We start from the raw sequence: 24398 nt of genomic DNA on the forward strand, positions 1-24398 counted from the left end.
ACTGCGACTGCATGGCAATCACATTTATATACAGTAGAGTTTGAGGTATGCGTGTGTGGGAGGGGGCAGCTTCTAGCAAAATATCTTCTGTAATCTGTATCACATTCTCCAGAGAACTATTGTTAAAATTACTGTTTTTATACACATTTCAATAATTAATCATGTTTTGGCAGTTTGCTGCAGATTATGTTTCTAATGGCTTTGTTTACACTTACCGTTGTTCCCTCCAGCAGCTTTCTTGTTCATTCTTTTTTCTACGTTATAGCAATGTCAATTCGAGTTAACAGTAGTATTTTGCATTGCTGTTGCATCAGTGCAGTCTTTGCATGGCAGAAAGGGCCTCTGTGTTTAGTGGGGCATACTTTCTAGAAATTGTGTGTTTAAGACTGTGTTTTAATGATAGGGGTCCGGTCAGTTCTAGCTTGACCCTTTTAATTGAAGAAGATACTTGGAATTGACAGCATCAGTGTCTCTTTGGTGTTTTCTGAATTATTTGAAAAACACGGCTATCTTGTCTTCCAGTATCAGTGCTCTATTGCTGTCACTGCTGTTAACTTTCTACAGAGCAGTATTCAATAGCCAAGACCTTGAGATCAGTTTCCAAATGAATGGAAATCAATATGAAGTGTGCACATTAGAAATGTTTTGTAGTGATTGCCTGTGTTTAACATGTTTGTATCTGGTTCAGTGCACTGAGCCAGATGTGATTCCTCACCTCTGAATGGGGGATTGAGAGTCCTTTGCCATTTGTCAACTTGAGAATCTTTAGCCATTTGTCAACTAATCTGAACACCTTTGGTCACCTTGGTGAAAGACCTATAAAGAGAGCTAGATGGGAGAGGGTGTCCCTGTCGGTTCTCCTGGATATCTCAGTGGATGGTATCCTTCTGGTTCATCTTGCTGGGATGGGACTGGAAGGCACTGTCTTACAGTGGCTCCGATCTTTCCTGAAGGGTCATACGCAGAATGTGGTGCTGGGGGCCTCCTGTTCAAACCGCCAGCCACTGATCTGTTTGGTAACTCAGGACTCCATTTTGTCCCCCATGCTGTATAACAGATATATGAAACTGCTGAGAGTGGTCATCTGGAGTTTTGGAGGATGGTGCCACCCTCTACTACTCCTTTCCACCTAATGCCAAGGAAGCTGTCCTGACCTGAAACCAGTAGTCTGTCATCAGTAATGGACTAGATGAAGCCAAACAAATTGCAATCCAGACAAGACAGAGATATCTCTGGTACTGGTCAGTTGGAAGGCAGACCAGGAAAAAATGATTCAGCCTGTGCTGGATGGGGTCGCACTCCCCCTGCAGACACAGCTTTGCAGTTTGGGGGTCCTCGTGGACTTGGCATTGTACCTGGAGACCCAGATATCAGCGGTGGCCAGGAGAGATTTTGCACAATTAAAACTTGTGCACAAACTGCGCCTGTACATGCCTTAGTTACTTCTTGTCTGGATTACTGTAATGCGTTGTATGTGAGGCTGCCTCTGAAGAGTGCTCAGACACTTCAGCTGGTCCAAAGAGGTGCAGCAAGGTTGTTCACTGGGGCTAGCCACAGGAGCAGACGTCCCCCATGTTACAGCACCTCCACTGGCTGCCAGTCTGTTTTTGGGCACAATTTAAAGTGCTGGTTATGACCTATAAAGTCCTAGATGGTTCAGGTCAAGGCTATTTGGCTGACCGCATCCCCTTCTACAAACCTGCCCTGGTCCTGAGATCTTCAAGAGAGGCCCTTCTCTCAGTCCCATCTCCATCTCAAGCTCGGTTGGTGGGAATGAGAGAGCGGGCCTTCTCGGTGGCTGCCCCATGACACTGGAACACTTTGACCAGGGAAGCTAGAGTGGTTCCCTCCCCAGTGTCCTTCCAGTGGCAGGCTAAGACCTTTTTGTTTTGACAGGCTTTTAAAGATGAAGTTTTAAAATATCAGTTCAGGGGGTGCTGTTTTTTTAACTTTTTAAAATGGGTTTTAACTGGGAATTTTTAAAACACTGTTTATATTTAATCCTGTTTTAATGTTGATATATTTGTACATTTGAAATGGTAATGCTGATGCTTTTATGTTAAGCCGCTTTGAGCCCCCTTTTGGGAGAGATAAAGTGGGGTATAAAAATAATAGGAAGAGGAAGAGGAGGAAGAGGAGGAAGAGGAGGAAGAGGAAGAAGAGGAAGAGGAAGAGGAAGAAGAAGAAGAAGAAGAAGAAGAAGAAGAAGAAGAAGAAGAAGAAGAATAGTGTTCCAATTTTCCTAATCTGCTACCTTGGCCTCTAACAGAAGGACACACAATACAATCTTCTAAAAGATGTTAGCAGCTGCAGAATTTTTATAGCTTTCAGAGGAGCCAGGCAGGGGGCTTAGCATTACATTGAGATCTTAAGATAGGAGCTTGGGAGCTTTAAATCTTTGCCTCTGTTGTTGTTCAAATTCATAAGGAAGGGCAGAATCCCAATTTGTATTGAGAAAAAGTCTATCACCACTCAATTTGTTCACTTATTCAGTAGAAAAATTATAGGCACAATGGAAGACAAAGAGTTAAAGCCTGCTTAGTCTAGGGTCTTAATCTAAAAAAAAAAAGTATCTTTGAGTTTGACCCTGAATCTGGATTAATACAAAGCACATTAATCTCGTTTTCTTTCTTTCTACCACTGGCTAAATGAGAATTGATTCGTTGTTTTGTGTGCTTCCATTGCTCACTACATTTTCAATTTGAGGTTCCCTCTTAGATGTCTATATTTGTGTGTGTATGGATTTTGTAGTTTTTAGCCTGCTGTACTTTGGGAAAGTCAAAGCTATGAAGAACCTGGAGTCTGTTTCATTTGTCTGGTACAACAGATCACGTATCCCCAGATTACTAGGATTTTGAAAACTTCTTTTGCTAGTTGGCATTTAGTTTGCTCTGTTGTCTCTGACAGTCAGATTTAACTTCTTAACTACTTCATTTTAAAAGCAGAAGGTAGATTTAATTTCTAGTTCAGGGAAGGTGGACTCCCCAAACTGTCATTTTTCTTTTATAAGAAACAGTGGTTAAATCTGCAGGAGGGCTTTTTTCCAGTTCCACTGCATTATATCCCTGCCCTGATTTGACCCCCCACTTCCCCAAATACCTGTTTTAATCCAAACAGAAATCGGTTTGGAAAGTCACATGGGACCCCATTAAGGAACTACATAAGTGCAAGGGGATGTTTCTACTGTTTGCATGATGCCACCATATCAGTTAATAATTGATCAGCCGTAACTGTGGTCTTTCTTTCTTTCTTTTTGGATTCCCACCATGTATGTGCATATTCACATATAAATAGACTTTACGTTCTCATTGTTCTGACTGTCCACCTGTGCTTTTATGAAGTGCAGCTGGAAGAGCAGGGGGAGGTGAAAAGCTGATCTGTGAATGTGTTTAATGGTATGTAGGCAAAGGTTTGCATACAAACATTAATGACAAACCTCTTCTGAACAAACCTTGCCAATTAAAGCCTTTGATAGGGTTGCTTCAAGGTCACCATGTTTCAGAAATGACTTGAAGGCACACAACAACAATCACCAAATCCCCTCCAAAAGACAACACAATTTGTTTTCAGATGCATCTATGGTGGGACCTGACCACGCATCAACCTCACCATCCTCCATTCACCCTCCAGCTACAGTTGTACTGCCATCTCAGTTTGGAGGTCAAACTTCACATTCCTCCCCAAATAGCAGACATTTCCAGACTGAACTGGTATGGTTTCCACCACTCTAACTCTCATGTGAAGGATAAAGGTTTTAAAAAGCCATTTGTTTACCACCAAGCTCCAGAGCTTCTAAATAGCAGTTTTGTTCCATAGGCAGGTATACATGAGTATTGTTTAGTAGGCAGGCATACATCAATATCTTTCAGTAGGCAGGTATACATCTGTAGTGGTCATTGCAGGCATATATCAATATTGTTCAGTAGGCAGACATATATCAATATAGTTCAGTAGGCAGATATTCATCAACACTGCCTACAAGAAACTCATTTTTCCAGATATCTAATGGTAGAAGAATACTGAGGCAGATGTATAATCTTTCTATATATTTATTAAAGCAAAATGATTCAATTTATACGTACATGTTCTCCTTGGAAGGATATCATTTCACATAGTCTAGGCACATTCTTATAGTGACATTGGCACTAGATCTTATTTTACTGGCATTGCATTCTTACCAGAAATATTACATATATCTTGTTATCAAGCATTTCAGAGAACGGTACTCACTCTAGCAACAACATAGAAAGTAGTGGTATGATAAAGCTGTTAGGAAGCAGTCCTGTAACTGCTCGTTGCTTATCTGATCTGAGACTGGTTTTATAGTCATGTCTGGTTTCTGTATCTGATCATCAACTGCTAAAAAGATAAGGTTACTGCTTGTCAAAAGAGCTAGGAATTAAAGGCCACACACTCTTAAACGGGTACCTACCATCGATTTGACAAAGCTTCACTATGATGATGGGTTACACCTGACAGGGTTCTCACTTCTATCCATATAATGCTGGTCTTCTTTTTTGATACTTAAGGTATCACTGTTCATAATTAAGAAACTGTTCATAATTAAGAAACCCAAACAGCTGTGTTTGTCCAAGTAGAATGGACTGGCTTAATCCTATAAATTAACAGCACGTCAACATTCACAGCTAATTATAATTCTACTCTATGGGTCCTGAAATTGGCACCATATACCAGCTAGCTATAACAAGCCATAACAAGGCAGCATATAACAAGAAGCTGTAACAAGGTCTAAGCCCTGGGGATTTCACTTCTGTGGCCCCATTTCCTTAGTTTTGGTAAAGTCATCTTTTATGTTGCCTGAATTACCACTCAGGGAAATATCTGGGTCAAGTAGATTTTGTTAGTTGTGAGACTGTAAAATATGTCCCTTCTCTGAAATACTTTGGACGACAAGTGTTTTGTATTTGTTTTTTGGAAATCTATATTTGCATATACATGCATAATGAAACTATTTTGAAGATTAAACACATGTGTACACATGAAATTCATGTATGTTTTATTTAAATCTTATACACAGAACCCAAAGATAATTTTATGCACATTATTTAAAATGTTCTTTACATGGAATGGTTTGTGTATATTAAACCATTGGAAAACAAAGGTGTCACAGTCTCAGTGACCCATGAGGACAGTTTTGGATTTTGGAGTATTTCGGGTTTGGGAATTCTGGATTTTGGAATATGTCAGGTTTGGGAATTCTGTTTCCTGTCATTATTTCTCCCATATAGAGTTAGACTTGTTAACTGTTGTCTCTGGAACTTTTTGTCACTTCAGAAAATGAGCAGTTTGTAACAATACTTTTATGTATTCATGCAGTCACTTCTTTCCCAGTGGTTTTCATTCAAGTTATGCACAAAATACTTTCCTTTTCCAAATCAGAGAAGAAATAGTCCTGTTGAATAGTCCTGAAGCAGGAAGCAAGGCAAATATATTAGTGTGAGATAGACACAACTGTTTCAAGTGCAGGAACAAGCTGTGAACCGAATTTATGCCTGCGGCATGTGGAAAGAACGAAGAAAAGGTGGCACTTGGTTGCTTCCCTAAGCGTCTCATAAATTTCAAAGTGGTGTCTTCCTTTTTTTTAGTAGCCTGTAAAATCCAACTCTGGAATCAATAGATGTTGTGCTGGTAAAGGTGATAGGAAAACAGAGAAGACATTTCCGGGAGCTGGATATTTAATGATTTGCCAGTCAATTAGCTGGAGGTCAGATGCACACTATTAGCGTTACACTCCAGTGGGCCATGTTATCAAATTCTTCCAGTTTGTGTTTTTCAAAGATGCAGATAGTACGGGTTTTTGTGTGTCTGACTAATGGCACATTTTGAATAATGAACTTTCCAGCTTGTATCTCGTTCTAATGATACCTTGGCATCTTTGTTTGATAGAAAAATATATGGAAAGTTGATGTAGTGCTTCTTAAATATTCTGTGTGATTGCAGCATGCCTCTGGAGAGAAGGACTATGTGCTTAAGGGGCAGGTTTAGTATTTCTGCACCAGTAACCAGTGACTGCTCAGCTAGTGAGCCATGACAAGTGCTTATTTTTCTAATCATAATATTCTTACTGCCATGTTCTTCTGATTGCACTGATTGTTGCTCAGTTTTTTTTGCCTGCCTTACTCTGCACATTGAGAACCCTGCTTGTTATAACACACAACAGAGAAGAACAGCTAAATGGGCTACAGAGTACCAGAATTTGAGGCATTTGTGGACTTTCTTGCTGTTCTGATGCCTGTAAAGTTGTATGCATAGCAATAACAGCCAATCCTGCACCAAGGAATTTTATCTCAGAGTGATTCTAGCACCATTAAGTCTGCAGCTAGGGGTTAGAGGGGTTTTACATCAGGCCCTTACAATTTGACTCAGCAAGTCAGATCACGTCCAGTTGCCTGTTCACCCCCTCCCCCATTTTAGAGGAGGAGAACTATGAAGTACTTGGCAGACTAGAATCCATGACTGTTGCTGTGCATTCACTATAATGGGTTGCTAGTATCGCAAGTCACTGGTTTATTTATTTATTTTAAATATTTATATCCCACCCTCCCACAAGGGGGACTCAGCGTGGCCTCACATTAGAGGATGCTAACAGCATAAATACTATAAAAATTCAATTCACAATAAAATCATTTTAAAACATTGTACATCATCAGTAAAATTTAACAATAAATTAATAGATTAACGTGCCCGTAAAAACCAAGCCAAGCCGGGAGAATCCATGTCACAAAATCCAAAATTCCTTTTCCTATTGCCGCTGGTTTACATTTTCATTGCCAAGTTTAAGAAAAAGATTAAGTGAAAGGACGATTTCAAGAGTAATGCTGTGCACAATGGTCGGATTTTGCTGATGTTTGTAGCTCAAAAGGCTGCTCAGTAGTTGCGGAGCACTTCTGGACGGGTACTGATTTACACATTCAGTCTCTACACTAAATGCACCGAGATATCAAATGAAAAACATTAAGAAAAAGAGACATTACTGGGAATAGCAGATTAATAACTTTTTTATATTTGAGCAGTGAATGTGTGGCTTTTTTCGTGTGTAAACCGCACCGAGTCCCCTCAGGGAAACAGGGCGGTCTATATTATATTTATTATATTAATTATTATTATTGCTATTATATTAAAGAGCTTCCTTATTAATCTGGCATACAGTCATTTAAATGTAGCCTTTGAAATTCCCTAAACAAGGAATTCCAAATCATGTTTTAAGATCCTATCTCATTATATAAGTAATAGTTGAAACCAGAAGTAGGAATACAGACAATGCATCACATGTGGTCTAATTGACCTTTCCTGCGTACTTCTCCCAATGGATTGCTGCTATGAGTGATTTAATTGGGGTATATGACACATAGAGGATGCACACTTCATTTCATAAAAGAACGGTTCTTCTAGCAAGGCATTTCTCAACCTGGGGGTCGGGACCCCTGTGGGGGTCGTGAGGGGGTGCCAGAGGGGTTGCCAAAGACTATCAGAAAACACAGTATTTTCTGTTGGTCATGGAGGTTCTGTGTGGGAACTTTGGCCCAATTGTATCGTTGGTGGGGTTCAGAATACTCTGATTGTAGGTGAACTAAAAATCCCAGCAACTAAAACTCCTAAATCTCAAGATTTATTTTCCCCAAACTCCACCAGTGTTCACATTTGGGCATATTGAGTATCCGTGCCAAGTTTGGTCCAGATCTGTCATTGAGTCCACAGTGCCCCAAAACTCAAGATCAATGCCCACCAAACCCTTCCAGTATTTTCTGTTGGTACTGGGAGTTCTGTGTGCCAAGTTTCACTCAAATCCATCATTGGTGGAGTTCAGAATGCTCGTTGAATGTAGGTGAACTATAAATCCCAGCAACTACAACTCCCAAATGACAAAATCAGCTACCTCAACCCCACCAGTATTCAAATTTGGACATATTGGGTATTTGTGCCAGATTTGGTCCAGTGAATGAAAATACAGCCTGCATATCAGATATTTACATTATGCTTCACAACAGGAGCAAAATTACAGTTATGAAGTAGCAATTAAAATAATTTTATGATTGGGGGTCACCACAACATGAGGAACTGTGTTAAGTGGTCACAGGATTAGGAAAGTTGAGAACCACTGTCAGACAATGAAGGTGTTTAGCTTCCCATGTACCATACTTCCTAGTAAAAATACTGAGATTTGGATGATGGCAGAAATGGCACTGATTGTGTATTTCTAATGGAAGCATCGGAAAGGTATGACCATAGTTGATGGTGGGAGAGACCTTGAATTTGTTCAATCTTGGAAAGGTGCTCTTGCTTAGTTTAGCTACAGTTTGGGGATATGGATGTCACAACAAGCATATCCTTGAAAATGAAAGCAAGCACTTCTGAGCACTTTGAAAATGGAAACAAGCATCTTGTAGCTACACTGAAGAAGAATGCAGGGAAGCAGGCTCACCCATATGACACTGCATTATTGTTTAACCTTACATCCGAACTTGGTCAAGGGCAACTGAAACTGAAATGCTTATGGACATCAGCACACACCAGTTTGAGATAGCAGCAGCTTGCTGGGGGGGGGGGGGGGGTTACTGTGAGGAATCTTTAAACCGATTGTGGAAAAGCCTTTAGGCTGTACAATCCACTTCCTGGCCTTCAATCTGTTTCTGATCTATGGATTTCCCCTAGCAAAAATCCCAGTTGACACTTTCCAACATGTCATGTTTATCCATTTTTAACCAATCTGTTCTTAAATACAATCTCACCTAATTTGCTTAATAATGAAATGGGGATTACTAACTCATATCATTGAAGGTCATCCATGGGATTCTTAAAAGATTATGATGTTATTTTATTGTACTCAATAGTTTGGCACAACAGGATTCTTGCTTTTATTGAGATTTCTGTTCACTGTAATAAATTTTAATGATGTCTGTTGAAATATGGGAGTCTCAGCATTTTATCAAGCGCATTTAATGTAGGTCTGATTATTCTATCCTGATTACTCTCTAGTGGTGAAAACTCTGTAGTTTTGGCTGGAGGTTTTGTGTTTGGATTCTTAATAGTTTTGTAATTAGGTTTTGAAAAATTCATTAGGCAATTGATCAAGTTACAACTCAAAATGTCCCTACCAAAGTATACTGGTGAGCAGCAATCACTACTAATTACATTATGGCTTCCATTAAGCTCAGTGTAATTAATGATATTTTGAAAATTGCTATAGAGAGGAAGTTCTGCAGTCTTAATATTTTTGTAGGCATGACTGAAGCTTTCATTGTGTTGGGCAGAAATCTTGTCTCAGAGTTTATATCATGCATGACAGTACATGTGTTGTTAGTGGGAATGGACAGTGTGAAGTGCACTGCTACTTGATGTGTCTTTAACAGAAAAAAATATGAATGTATACAGCTCTTTTCACAGTGATCCAAGTGGCTCCAACACAGATGCTTTGTATCAATGCATTACTATATGCAAATAGTAAAATGTGGTATTCAACAACTACACCACATACTAGTAATAAACATTTTAAAATGGTACTAATGTCAATTTAAACCAATGGTTCTCAACCTTTCTTAATACTGCAACCCCTTAATACAGTTTCTCGTGTTGTGGTGGCCTCCAATCATAACTACTTCATAACTGTAATTTTGCTACTGTTATTTATCATTATGTAAATAAATATGCAGGATTTATTTTCATTCACTGGATCAAATTTGGCACAAATACCCAATACACCCATATTTGAATACTGGTGGGGTTGAGGGGGTATTGATTTTGTCATTTGGGAGTTGCAGTTGCTGGGATTTATAGGTAACATACAGTCAAAGAGTATTCTGAACTCCACCAACGATGGAATTGAACCAAACTTGGCACACAGTACTCCCATGAACAACAGAAACATTGACCTTGAGTTTTGGAGTTGTAATTCACCTTTATCCAGAGAGCACTGGGGACTCAAACAATGCTGGATCTGGACCAAACTTGGCACGAATACTCAGTATGCCCAAATGTAAACACTGATGGAGTTTGGGGAAATAGACCTTGACATTTGGGAATTGTAGTTGCTGGGATTTATAGTTCACCTACAATCAAAGAGCATTCTGAATACCAACAATGATAGAACTGGGCCAAACTTCCCACACAGAACCCCCATGACCAACAGAAATTCTGTGTTTTCTGATGGTCTTTGGTGACCCCTCTGACTCCCCCTTGTGACTCCCCCAGGGGTCCCGACCCACAGGTTGAGAAATGCTGATTTAAACTAACATAAGTTGTAAACAGATGTGTCAAATCTATGTTGGAAAGGAGACTGGTAATATGTGGACAATTTATTATTTATTTATTTATTTACAGTATTTATATTCAGCCCTTCTCACCCCGCAGGGGACTCAGGGTGGATTACAATGTACACATATATGGCAAACATTCAATGCCAAAGACACACAACAGATAAAGACAGTCAGAGGCTATTTAACTTTTTCTGGCTGCCAGGGGAGCTGCCACTTTCATCTTCCATCTGCGACACTGATGAAGTACTTCCACAATCCCCGCATGCCTATGCTGGAGTGCTTTGCTGGAGTCTTTCTTATGGCCTCGTAATTTTTTGTTAAATTAGCCTCCCCACACATAGGTGGTACCTAATTTTCCTAGTTGACAGATACAACTGTCTTTTGGGTTGCAAAAGTCGATAACAAGCTACACAATTGGTCGGAAGTACACCCCAACCCGGGCTGGCTTCGAACTCATGACCTTGTGGTCAGAAGTGATTTTAATGCAGCTGACACTCAGACAGCTGTGCCACAGTCCCAAATTGTCAATAATCTGTTTCCAAATTGCAATTCTGTGGGAGAAAATATTAAATTGTCGATGTAAACTATTCACTCAGTTCATTTAGGGAGTGTGAAAGCTTTTCAGTTCTGACTGGGTTGGTGAAATGGATGAGGATAGCAGGGGAAAGAATTAACCCCATCAAAGCCGTATTTGAAATTTGAAAAGAAAGAATGCCAAACAAAGACCTTAAATTACTTTTCTTAAACACTCTAAGATTATAAATAATGAAATCATGAGAAACGATTAAAGGTCTTTATATGTAAAAATGACTTGAGTAGTCCACAGCATGATCAGAGAAGTGATCATTCACGATTAGATGAGCAGATGATGAAATCAAAGAGTACATATTTGAAGAAATTTGGAAGCCTTTTATTACCTGTCCTATGTATGTAATGTAAACTCTGGATTCAAACAGCAGCTGACCAAGCATACTTGTAGAAAATTGGTTTTTGAATTTAGCTCACTGGTCAGTACTTTGAAGAAGATTTATAAATATAATGATTGATAGTGGTCCATGAAGTTATGAAGAGTCGGAAACGGCTGAACGAATGAACAACAACAAGGGGTCCAGATTTACCATATTTATTCATGTATAAGCCAGCTTCATGTGTAAACTGATAGAAGGTTTTGGGGGCAAAATTATGGATTTTTTAAATTATTTTTTATTAGAATACTTTTTCAGAATAATACAAAATACAAAGTACAAATTATGGATTTTGATATACCTCGTTGATCATTTGAAGGTCATTCTACAGAGGGGAGAAAGTTTCAGTGCTGCTTCAATGAGACAAATGTCCCTCATGTCAGCTGCTGCCATTTTCCTGCCTAGGCATTCAAAAAGGCCAGAAGAAGCACTGTGGCAGAGAGAATCGAGAGGATTAGTACCGTATATTCTGGGGTACAAAACGACTAGGCGTATAAGACCACCCCCCAAATTTTCAAGTTAAAATATAGCGTTAGGGATATACTCGCCATATAAGACCCCACAACACAATTCTATTGTTTTAGTAACAACGACTCCCAGAATGCCTCCGCGGGCATGTCCAAGTCATGCCGCTACTCAGGGCTGCTGGGAGTCGTAGTCAGGAGGCGCTTCCTTGGACCTGGGTGAGCCCGGCGACCATCGGAGGCTTCTGCCGGCCGCTCAGGTGGCCTTTCTTCCTTCCTCCAGTGAGCCAGGAGAGAGGAAGGAAACCTTCCTCTATAGATGTGTGGAGCATCTATAACTGATTTTTTCCTGACACTTTATGAGAATTTACATAGCATGATGCAACTCTGAAAGAAGTTATATGCTTAGGTTATAACGGCTACAAGAATCAGGAAAACATTCGGTAGTGACATGATTTTTGTCTTTTTACTTCCTTTTCCTTGGGATGTCCTGTTTTGGAGGGCTCCTGTGGGAAGGAACATTATGCCTATACAACTCTTTAGAGGTGTATTGTTCAAGGATGTGTGTGTTCATGTATGTGTATATCTTTATGTCTGTGACAGATATGTGCTCTGCAGGCATAGCTGTCCCCTAAGAGAAAGGTATTTCTGCCCTTAATTCACTTTGAGGAATTTTCAGGATGGTGGTGATGAAATGGTTGCACTGTCTTTTTTCTCAGAAACAAGCCTCAAAGGGATTTGTAGCTGACTTTATTCTGTGTTTCTTTTTGTGGGTTTATCTGAGAAACCATGGATTTATACATGGCTTCCTTGCATGGTGACAATGTGAGGAAATAATTCAGTGTGATTCCCTTCATGCTTTATAAAGAGCTTTTCGGTCTTTTTATCACTCTTTCTTTTGTATCATTCCTCTCCCTAATGGATTTCTTCCTCTGTCCAGTTCATCCTAATCTGAGATTATTCATAGTTGCCATTATTCCTTGATTTAATACTATCATTGAGTCCTAAATATGACCAGCTCAGTAGAAACCCTTTTGCAAAACGTGGAAATGACAATACATCTGCCATTTTTCCTTTGTTGTGTAGAGGTTATGGACTTGAATACACTACATTGCCAACAATCTAAACCTTTTGCTTGAAACTGATGTTTAAAATTACTCTTGTAAATTTTACTTTTAAAACTAAATTCTGTGAAGTTTGAGAGAAGACAAATGTTTCTTTGAGGCACTTTGTCAAGTAAGAGTTAAGCCTCTTTTGTGGAGGTTCAGACAAGCTGTTAGCCTTTAAGCATCTTGCCTTTGAGGATTAGTCTGAACTGTAATAGTCTTGCATCCTGCCTAAGTGCTGAATTATCAGTATGATTGTCTTTGCAACATTTTGTGAGGTCAATGCTTAGGACTTTCATGGCAGAGTTGAGTATGTGAAGCTGAGGGACTGTATTTTGCACATTTTCACACAATGAAGCTACAGAAGAGGTGAGATAAACTCATATCACAGGCATTAAGAACTCTGCAGTAGTTCAGATTGAGCGCTGAGGGTTTTTTTTTTTTTGTCTTACAGTCCTTTAGTGGAAAGCACTTCCTAGCTAAGGATTGTATTTTCTCTAGAGAGAAATTCAACTGAGACAATACTTGGAGGTTTGATATCCAATTGCTTACCCCATTCCATTAAAACTGACATTCAACTAGAATTGATTTTATGCCTCCTAAATGCTTTGGGGTTGGGTAGTTGGTAGTCTCAGGTGCTCACTTGATGCATCCCCAGCCTAGAATATTTAGGAAATATGAAAGATTTTCAGTGGTGATTAAGTTTGGTGAATGAGTCGTAATGACAGAGAAGGAATTAGTTCAATTGCTCCACCAAAGCTCTAATTTGGATGTTTAGTTTGGCAGGCTTCTACACTTTATAGCCAAGCATCAGGTTTTGTCTTTCCCTATATGTGTATCTATCATGCTTTAAAACACACAATTCCCCAGACAATTAAAAAATCACAGCCATTCATTCTCACTACCATATTCTTGGCCACATTTCAATTGCCAGAAATGTTGAAGGCAACAAGTACAACCAAAATACTTTTCCTTTTACTATTGCACCATGAAGACAGCTGCCATTCATCTCCATCAAAACAGTGTTTGTGTATTGGTGCTGTAAAAAAAGAGAGTAAATAATGTATTTTATTTACTCATCTGTAAATTAAGAATGGTATTTGGTAAACTTCTACTAATACAAAATGAATCTCAAGAACAGCAAACATAAAATAAAGAACAGCAAAAATAAGATACAATAATGATTTCAACAGGATAAAAGTTCCCTCCATGAAATGCAGGGCTTAGAAATAAAAGTGGATTTTCCCCCCAGACTGGATACAATTAAAATTAAAAAAGTGGCATTTTTGAGGAAAAGGGCATAACCTTAGAGCAGCTGCAATCTGTTCCATTTTAAAGATGACAGCAAAAAAAAAAAAAATATCAGATTAATTAAGAACTGTGTCTTATTCATTCGTTCATTATTTTTAAAGAGTATCTTTGGCTTTTTGAGAGATTTCTCCCCAAAGTTTTCACTAACATAAATTAACAACTATATTATTAAGTGGAGCACATAAATCAGGATTCTAAGAAGTGTGGAGGAATATAAGAGGAAAGGTTGAGGGAGTTGGGCATGAGGCACCTGGTGAAGAGAAGTTTGAGCAGAGATATGTCACACCTTTTAACTATCTCAAGGGCTACCAAAGAGAAGAGGGGGCAGTTTGTTCTCCACTGCATCAGCGGGAAGGGCCAGGTTTGAAGTTACAGGAAGGTATATTACTATTGAACTTTAGAAGGAACTTCTTGAGAGTAGGAACAGTTTGGCAATGGAACCAATGGCTAGAGCAGGCATGGGCAAACTTCGGCCCTCCAAGTGTTTTGGACTTCAACTCCCACAATTCCTAACAGCCTACCAAAGCACCTGAAGGGCTGAAGTTTGCCCATGCCTGGGCTAGAGGGTCTCTTTTTCTGAAAGTTTGTAAAAACAACAATTGGATAGCTACCTGGTGGGATGGTCTAGCTCACATGTGTTAAAAACAAGGCCCATGGGCCAAATCTAGGCCACCAGGTGAATTTGAGTTTGACACCCCTGATCTAGCTGGACTCCTTGTATTGAGCAGGTAGGTGAGCTCACTAAGGTTCCTTTCAGCTATGTAATTCTCCATATCTGTTCAAGTTCTAATCCCTGGCTCAAGTTAAATAAATTCCCTGAATGCATCTGAGGAAGCAGACTTAGTCTATGTAAATTTATGCTAGTAACTTTGTTCTTTCAGTTAGTGCCTACAATCCTTTTGCATGCTGGTATTCCAGCCTTACACAGCTATGTCTTTCAATTCATTCCCTTGATTTATTAGAAAAAATAGCTGATGTTAACTTCTGGGTGTTGTGACAATGGAAGTAAGTGGAAGTTACATCCACTTGCTTGTTTGGAAGTAAATGTTACTAAGATTACTGAAATGTACATTTGAGTTATATGTTCTCATACAAGATATATTTATCTGGCTTAACATTTCCAGTATCATAACAATTTGGAAGGTGGAGTATGAATGAATACCATCATTGTTATGCCGCTAGACATGTTCTCTAATAGGCTGGTCAATGAATTTGGATTTCTTTTTCTTTTTCAGACTTCTTGAATTCAGCAGCTCCTGCAGTAGCATTGATCTAGCTTGGCAGAGCCACAAATCAGGTATTTATTGAATTTTAAAAATTATATCAATTAATATAACAGCCATTACAGTCTTTCCTAAAAAGGCAGGAAGGTTTTCTCTTTCTAATATTTTGGTAAGGGGTTTGCTATGAATTATTTTGGATCGTGAAGAGTCACCAGAGACAAAGATAGATACTGTGCCTATATGGTACTAGGGAGAATTTGTTGCCTAGATCCAACTTACAAAAAAAGTGCAAAGCTATTCTAACAATGGGCTTTTAGGTCATAGCCTGGCCACAGAGTATGATACAACACTTGCTTAAAATGAAGTGGATTTTACCACCCATGGGAAAGAGAGGCAAGCAAGAAAACAGGCTGCAGGAAGAAACATTATTGTTATTTTATTTATTATTCACTATGGAACAAAGTGAGAAACAGCATGGGAAAAACATCTCAACGCATATTCTCAAACAGGGTAGTACTTTTTAGTAGTATGCATAACTTGGAAATACAGCGGTGCTCTTATTTCACTAGTACTTGTTAGAGCACTAGAAAATTGAATGCCAAAAAATGCTCGTATGCCACATATCTCAGGAGTCCTCTCAATTTTGCAAGGAGCTTGATTTTCTTTTACTACTTTATGAGTTAAGGCCACCTTGCAGACTGTTAGAGGCAGGAATGGCTCATTTTTAAAAATAGTTCCTGGATTTTTAGTGCTTAAATTGTCTTAATTTTATGCCTCAATACTTAAACACTTAAAAGAGGCCTGTTTTAGTTTTGTCTTTTCTTGTTCACAATGCTTTTGCCTGCCATAAGCATGTGAGATCCTGGAATCAAAATTCTTAAGCTACTATCCATAAAGAAGGGGAAAGGGAGAAAGTCCTCTGATGTTCACCACTTAAAAGGTAAAAGAAGATCCTGGTGTTCACTAGGAAGAATGTAGGTTGTGCCATGACCCCAAACAGTCATAGAATCATAGAATCAAAGAGTTGGAAGAGACCTCATGGGCCATCCAGTCCAACCCCCTGCCAAGAAGCAGTAAGATGGTTTGTTCCAGACCTATCCAAAGGCAGCCTCCCTTCTATTTCTACTCGATCGGGGCAACTGTCCTCACCATTCCCCAGGATGTTTGTGAATCCATGACTTGTAGAAATTATTCTTTTGCAGGTAGCACATATGGTTAATTCACCATAATAGAGGGGAATTCACCAAATAGAGGGGAATGGCAGCTTTTCCTTCACTAGAACTTTAAACTGAAATATATTTCCTCCCTGCATAATACTGTTCTAATCCATTGTTAGGTCCTCCTGTTTGCAGTATAAATTAGGCACTTGGCAATGATCCAGCCTTGGCTTCATGTCTTCCATGTATCTTTCCTGCCACAGAAAAAAAGCCCTCCTGAATTGTTGTGTGTGCTTGCTCCGCTGCTTTGTAACCTTGTGTAAATTGTGCTTCCAGACTTGCTGCTAACACAGCAAGTCTCCCAGTGCCTGGATTGTACGTCAGCCTTTAGAGACCATCCACTGCAGCAGTCAAATGGATTGCTTTTTACAAACCTTTCCAGGATGTCACATGGATGAATTAGCTAATAGTGGTGAAGTACACTGACAAGAAGAGAGGTCTCTCTGCAAGTGCTAAGCATCCTTATTACATAACACACAAATTAAATCTGGCTATGTTTCACAGTGCTCACTTCATGTGAAGTGCTATGTATTTCAAATTAATACAATTCAGAAGAACTGTATTACATTCACAATGTTGTAAAGCAATCTGTGCCAGAGAGTAGATCTCTGGTGTTTTTATTCATTACATTGAATTGCTGTTAATTGCCATATTTGCAATTTAAATTCATAGGTATTAGAAAGTCAGAGCTGCTAGGCAGCACGCAGTCATTTTTGTCAGGCACTCTTCTCATGAATATAGTAGCATCTCATGAAGATCTGACCACTGCTGAGGAATTATTTGTGGATCTAACTCAGAAAAACAGATAGGTGAAAGGAGCTGAAGGTGACATGTCAAGGGCTAGCCTTATATTTTGCATGAATCACAATCTGGAACATTGCTCTGTGGCTGCCAAAGCTGTGGACACCATTTTGTGTCTGACTTCTGCCTTGATTGTGCCTTCCCCCTGTTCTCCCACTGACAAGATCCCCTTCCTGTAGCACCTGGAGTGAAGGCACCTCCTCAAGTGGCACAGGGCAAGAGCAAATATGTCTGCTTCCAATTTTGCTAATACTGTGCTGCTTAGGAGGCGGCAGGTTGGCTTCCTGGGTTGAACCTGTCACTCAAGAGATTTTCATTGCAAGTGGTAGAAGAAGGATATCTACTCATCATTATATGACATCCATGAAGGAAAGAAGGATTACAGGGACACAGAAACACAACACTGTCACTTTTCTAATTTAGTTCCCTTATATAAGAATACAATCATAGAATCAAAGAGCTGGAAGAGGTCTTATGGGCCACTGAGTCCAATTCTCTGCTAAGTACAGGATCTCCAGCTAGAGCATTCCCATCGAATAGCCTCCCAGCCTCTTTTTGAAGATGTCCAGAGAAGGAGACCCTCCACCTCTCTAGCCAATGGTTTCATTGCTGAACCAGTCTTACTGTCAAGAAGTTCCTTCTAATGTTCAGTGGCAATCTGTCCATTAGGCCTTATCCTATCCTTTGGCACAGCAAACAACCACGGGAGTCCTTGAGACACTGCAAGTCTTCTCTTCTCTTCTAGCTCCTTCAGCCTTTCCTCGTGTTTTGTTTTCTATATCTGTCATTGTTGTTGCATTTCTCTGAACCTGCTCCAACTTTTATCTTTTCTTTGTAAGCGTCCAAAACTGAACACAGTGTTTCAGATGAGGCCTGAGTAGTGCAGAATCAAGTGGGACTGTTATAGAATGATTCCTGTTAGGGATGAAGGGACATTCAAGGATGCACAGTCAATATGTGGCTTAGAAAGTCTACATTTTATAATAGCTACTGCTTGTACATATTTGGAGTCTGATTTAGTCAGTGTTTCACCTTCAAAATTGAAGTTTCAGTTGTCTGTGCAACCAGAAAGAAAAGCAACGTCCTAGTGAGGATTTCACTACTTATTGATTGCTGCTGTCAAGTGAGATTGTGGATGCCTCCATCCTGTCATTCACTACATATTTAGTGCACAGAATGCGAATGAGCTGTCAACAGCTAAAGAGAGGGAGAAGGAAAATATTTGGGAATATATGTGTACATTTAGAGGGTGTCAATGGAGAGGTGTATAGTCAGACACATATATACACATATTATATTTCTGGTGCTATGCAGGGTGCCTGATATGGTCAGAAAGATGGGACTGCAAGGTGAAATTGGAGTTTGATGCTATTTTATGGATGAAACCTGGCATGAATCAATCTCTGGAGTCCATTCCTGAAATACAAGATGCCTGATGATCAAGGGAAGAAACTGCAATGATAACTGAACATTGGACAAATTCTGTGCTGGGGTGATAAGTGGGAGAAAGCTTCACAGGGCTTTCATTGTATTTGTGCTCTGCTGATTGAAAATGTATTTGGAATCAAATTATGCTGCTGATGGAAATTGTTAGCACAGTCGAACCTGAACTAATATGGAGGTTGGAGACACAACAGTCCTGCAAAAATGTGAATATCTTTAGATCCTCCAAATTTTATTCAACAGACACACACACACACAAAAGTGCATGTACTGGTGAGGTTGCTTGGTTTGACTGCATATGCAGAGGGAATGAGATAGGTAGCAAGAGAAGGAAGGGCACACATATTCACTTGCACTCTTATTCACCCAGGTAGGCAAGCAGGCAGGAAGGCGGAAGAGAATGGGATTGGAGGAGTAGGAAGAAGGGTGGCATATGACTTATCTCATGCACTTAGTCACTTGTCAGGTGGCTGGAGGGTTGGAGATGGGATAGGGATAAGGAAAGTGGGTATTGCATAGATCTCTGGGGTATATGGAGGGAGCAGGTTGGTGGAAGGGAAGGAACTGAGAATTGGACAGGAAGAGGGCAAGGGCAGTGGGAAGCAGCTGTAGCAGCCGCTCTCAGGGTTGCAGCATTCCCTCCATCTCCAAAGAGTGTTCATCCCTTCTCCCCATACTATCCCTCTTCCACCCAAGCAAGTGACTGAATGTGTGAAGGAATTCATCTGTGGCTGGGCCCAGAAACTCCACCAGTTTGATTTCCTCCCAATGATGAAAGAATAAACCTGACTAAATTGAACACAATTCAAGATGGACACAGGCACGGTCAAAGTCCCTATTTGTCTTTGACAAGGTCAGATCTGTGAAGGTTAAATCCACGAGTTTGGAGAGATGACTACATTTCTACCTGCACCCACTGAAGAATTTCATTGTGAGTGTGCATCCTTTGTCATCTCCACCTATTCAACTCCTTGGCAGCTCAACAAAAGACTTGGGGCACAGTAATTCCTGCTGTTATCTGCTTCTGTGGAAACAGTTTACCTGAGGGGCTACTCTGTGTTGAGATCTCTTAGAGCTGATCATCATTTTAGTATGTAACCTTCTGATATAAGCCCACAAATCTGCTTAAAAGAGGAACAAGATGGTGCTGCTGGTCAGTGTAATGACTCATGGGCTAACAGGCGCAGCAGCATGATCCACAAATTCTCTCATGAGCAGAACCCATGGTGCCAGCTGACAAGAAGACCTGTTCCAGAAAACAGGACATAAGGTTGCCTGGAATGGAACAGGAGAGGAGAAACATTATGTACTCTGCAGATATTCAAATAAGACTTTAATTGGCAGGTGGTATGATGGCTTGAAGTTTTACCTGCAGGTCTCTAGGATTTTTGAGAGCAGTAAGGATCAAATAAAATACAAATTTTATTCCCCCATATTTGAAATAGGGAAACCCAGTTTTTATTCATAAATGTCTCCATCCATGTGTACAATGATTTCATTACTTCTAATATATTATAAAGATACTATTATCATCAGAGCTGATTTAAAGTCCTGTATATCTTCATAGAAAATTGGAACAACAGTTTTAATTACGATCAAGGGAAGCTGAAAATTTCCACTGCACCTGTTTAATCAAGAACAGCGACTTTTCATGTGGTATTGTATTTTGTGCCATGTCACGATGACAACAGTGCGTTATTCACAAAATCCAGTAAGAGATTTAACCTTGGAACTAATGGTTTTGTTTTGAGGATGGCTGCATTGCTTCTTGCTTTCCTATTTTGCTTTATAATAAATGCATCATTTGTTGTTTAATGAAGAGCTTGTTCATTTTGTTTGCCATTGAAGAATACTGCTTGTGCTGTGAACTGTGAATAGGTTTACACCTGTCACTGAGTATATGATTAAATTTGTGCTGCAACTGTACAAGCATACGTCCAATTTGGGTGGATATGCCACCCATTCATCACCTATTAAGGCCGATTTCATACTGAGGTTTACCTGTGCAATCCATTTGTCACTATGCCAGTTTCAAATGGTGTGTCCAGATGGTTCCCTGCCCAATCATAGTATTGCCCTTCTCTTCCTTTGTCTTCTTTGCACTCTGTAAGTGAAGGCACATGCAAGAGCCAAGTAAAAGCCGCTCACTTCTCAGAGTTTTGCAATTTTTTACTTTCTGGAAAGTGATTTCACAAATATGTAAAATATGATAGGCATACAAACCAATTGACAGATGCAATAAAGAAACCACAGCTCTGAGTATGAGTAACGTTAGCAGAGCAATTAATACTCTAATCTTATTTAGGTTTGTCATTCATAGAGCTGCTGTAAGTTGAGGTCCATTTTATGGCATACACAGGCCCGTAGCCAGGATTTCGTTTCGGGGGGGGGGGGCTAAAAAATGTTCAGGGGGGGTTTCGGGGGGGGGGCTGAGTTTCGGGGGGGGGGCTGAGTCTGAGTGAAAGACGGTCTAGCCTAGCAAACCTTTTGTATCGTTACCCCAATACCCCCATGCATATGGGATATATTGAGTATGGTGATCAGATCATGATATGAATAAACATAACAGTTTAAATAATGCACCAGTAAGGCCTTTTCGCGAACCACCATGAAAATTTCGGGGGGGGGGGGCTGAAGCCCCCCGAGCCCCCCCCCCGGCTACATGCCTGGGCATACAGCAAGAACTGCAGCAGTGCAAGGTGATGATAACATCTTATGTACGTCTTTCGAAAAAGAGGGAACAAAGTTATAGCAATTTAAAATTTCCACTTTTGTAAAAGGCCTGTTAAAGTCAGAGTTGTGCATGCATCATGTTATGTTGTACTTTCAGCAGATGGTCTTTCACATATAGGCTGGCATTTTTAGTGACATACCGTACATACTGGAGTATAAGCTGACCTGAATATAAGCCAAGGCACCTAATTTTGCCACAAAAAACTGGGAAAACTTATTGTCTCAAGTATAAGCCGAGGGTGACAGAAGTCCTAAAAGTATAATAGGAAGCCAATAATAAATTGAAGCAGCTTTAACAGAAGTTGAAGGTAGGAGAGGAAAGGGCACGATGTAAGAAGAAGGGAAGAGTGAGAATGTCACCAAGTGCAAACAAAATCAGAAGGAAGAGCCAGAAAATAAAGGCTTCAATTCATGGAGGGTATAAATATAATAATAATAATAATAATAATAATAATAATAATAATAATAATAACAATAATTATAGTAAGCAAAAAATTTGGCAAGATTGCTCTCATGAATGCATACATGCCAACTCTTTGCTACATGTCATAAATGTTCTCCTATTGAGTTAGCAGGAGATTTTAATGTTGAGAGAGGTGATCAGGAATGTAGTGTTAAATTCTGGTCTGTGCATAGATTGACAAGGGACTCTTTTGCTCCTGGGCCCCTGGGCCCTGCATACCCATGAGTTAAGATATTTTAAGAGCCATATTTAATATGTGCATGTTCACTTAGAAGTATGTCTTGCTGCACTTTAAGTGTGCTTCAGATTACAGCCCAAATTGCAAAAACCTATGAGATTCATGTTTGTTTTCCTGAGTATTTTTTTTACTATTATTCTTCATTATTGCTGGATTTATCTGGTTCTCTGTAAAGGCTTTGTTTTACTGCTGCCCTAAAGAGTATAATATTGTAAGTGGGAAATACTGTTGGTTCTTGTTGTTTGATTTGTTTCCATTAAGTAGAAATGACTCGTAAAATTTCCATTAAAGACAAAAATGGTTTGGGCTTATTCGTCATGGTTTGAGCATGGGTAGATATTGATTTTTGGAGGCTTATGGTCTGCCATCTTGACATATTTAAGCTGTAATTCTGTGCATACATTTCTTGGAGGGGGACTCCACTGAACATGATGAAACTAACATCCAAGTAAATTGGTACAGAATTGTGTTCTTGAGATAAAATGTTGCCAGTACTTGCAATGACAATATATGTGGAAAGAAAAAAACAAACAGTTGAATTATGTCCTGTTCGGTTAATACATGCAACTAAATCATAGTTGCCATGACGTAACAATCAAAGAATTCTAAAATCGTAGCATCTTTTCTTCTTTGCTTTTTATTTTCCAATGTAGGTGAATTTTTTAAAAAACACTATGAAAAAAACAACCAGAAACTTGAGTCCTTGTTATATGAAAAAGGTTGTGGCTGATATATATATATAGAGAGAGAGGGGGGGGGGAGGGAGGGGGGGGGAGATAGTTATAGTTCTCAGGTGGCTGCCAAGTGGGTTCAGCAAAATCCATGCATCATGCCTAAGGATGTGTGAGAAAAATGTGTTAAGTTCACATTTCAAGCCAAATTTGCCAATTCGCACTTTTGAAACTTAAGCCCAAACTGGAACACACTTTACCTTTGAGAGAGCCTTAATATTTCTAAAGTTTTGTGATAGAGTTTGCAAAAAGATGCTTTATCCAGTGATTGTATTACATGGAAAAAGTGTATGTGCTTTAAAAATACACTCAAAGACCCTTCCTGCCCCAAGTCCTCAGCTGAGTTCAGATGAAATAGACCAAACAAGGAAAAGGAAGGGTTGCTTACCTGTAACCATGTTTCTTCGAGTGGTCATCTGTGAAATTTGCACCTGTGATAGCTTCCTGCATCCATGCAGCTGAGTCGGGACTCTTGTAGCAAGCTCTTGAGTTATAGGGCTACAGCTCTGCCCACCCTCCCAGTGGATATAGCCAGAAAGAAGGGGCTGTAGCCTCATTTCCCATGCAGCAAAGCAGCAGCCATGGACCAAGGCATGACATATGTGGGGAGGATGGGTGGAATGTGTAAATTTCACAGATGACCACTTGAAGAAATATGGTTACAGGTAAGCAACATCCTTCCTCCTTCTTCATGGTATCTGTGAAATACACACATATGATAGATTAGTGAGTTGTCCCCATGGAAAAGAGGGTGTCATGCCACCGAGGAGAACAAGACAGCTCTACCAAAAGCCATGACCAAAAGCCATGTCCCTCTTAGTGAGGACATCCAATTTTTAGTGGGTGACAAAAGTATGAGGGGTAGACCAATTGCCACCCAACAGATGTGTTCAAGCAGAAAACACCTCAGGAACGCCAGACATTGCAACTGCCCTAGAATGGGCCTTCACCTGCATAGGTAAGTCCAGCTCTGCTAGCTGGTATGCCAACTGAATTGCCAATACGAGCCAAGATCACAGCTTCTGAGTGAACACTGGGAGGCCAGCCGTATCCTTACGGTACTTAAGAAATAGCCTGGGCAACTTCCTTAGTGGTGCTGTTCTGTGAAACAGAAGGCCGGGACCCTGTGAACATCTAGGAGATGCAAAGAGTTCTCAAGTGGCGTAGAGGGTTCTTGGAAGAGCACCAGAAGGATTATGTCCTGAGACATATGAAAGTGGGATGTGACCTTAGGCAGAAAGGAAATATCTGTTTGAAGGACTACCTTGTCCTTATGGAATCTGAGGTATGGCTCATCAACTCGGAGGGCACAGAGTTCACTGGCATGGTGGGCCAAGGTGATCGCCACCAGAAAGGCCATTTTCTATGAAAGGTGTGATATCATCCATTGTCATAGACTCAAAGGGTGGTCTCATAAGTGCCGATAATA

The 24398-nt window shown here is 39.9% G+C and overlaps 1 protein-coding gene across 3 annotated transcripts in view; it reads left to right on the forward strand.

Moving 5' to 3' along the window:
- The window catches only part of TSPAN4 (tetraspanin 4), a 753539-nt gene that overhangs the window by 282253 nt on the left and 446888 nt on the right, over positions 1-24398 (forward strand). For all 3 annotated transcript variants that reach the window (XM_060769140.2, XM_067462592.1, XM_060769125.2), the window contains one exon: positions 15356-15417. In XM_060769140.2, the coding sequence (XP_060625123.2) occupies positions 15356-15417 (62 nt within the window). The remainder of the gene's footprint in view (positions 1-15355; positions 15418-24398) is intronic.

Source organism: Anolis sagrei, chromosome 1 (assembly GCF_037176765.1).
Source record: "Anolis sagrei isolate rAnoSag1 chromosome 1, rAnoSag1.mat, whole genome shotgun sequence".
NCBI lineage: Eukaryota > Metazoa > Chordata > Lepidosauria > Squamata > Dactyloidae > Anolis > Anolis sagrei.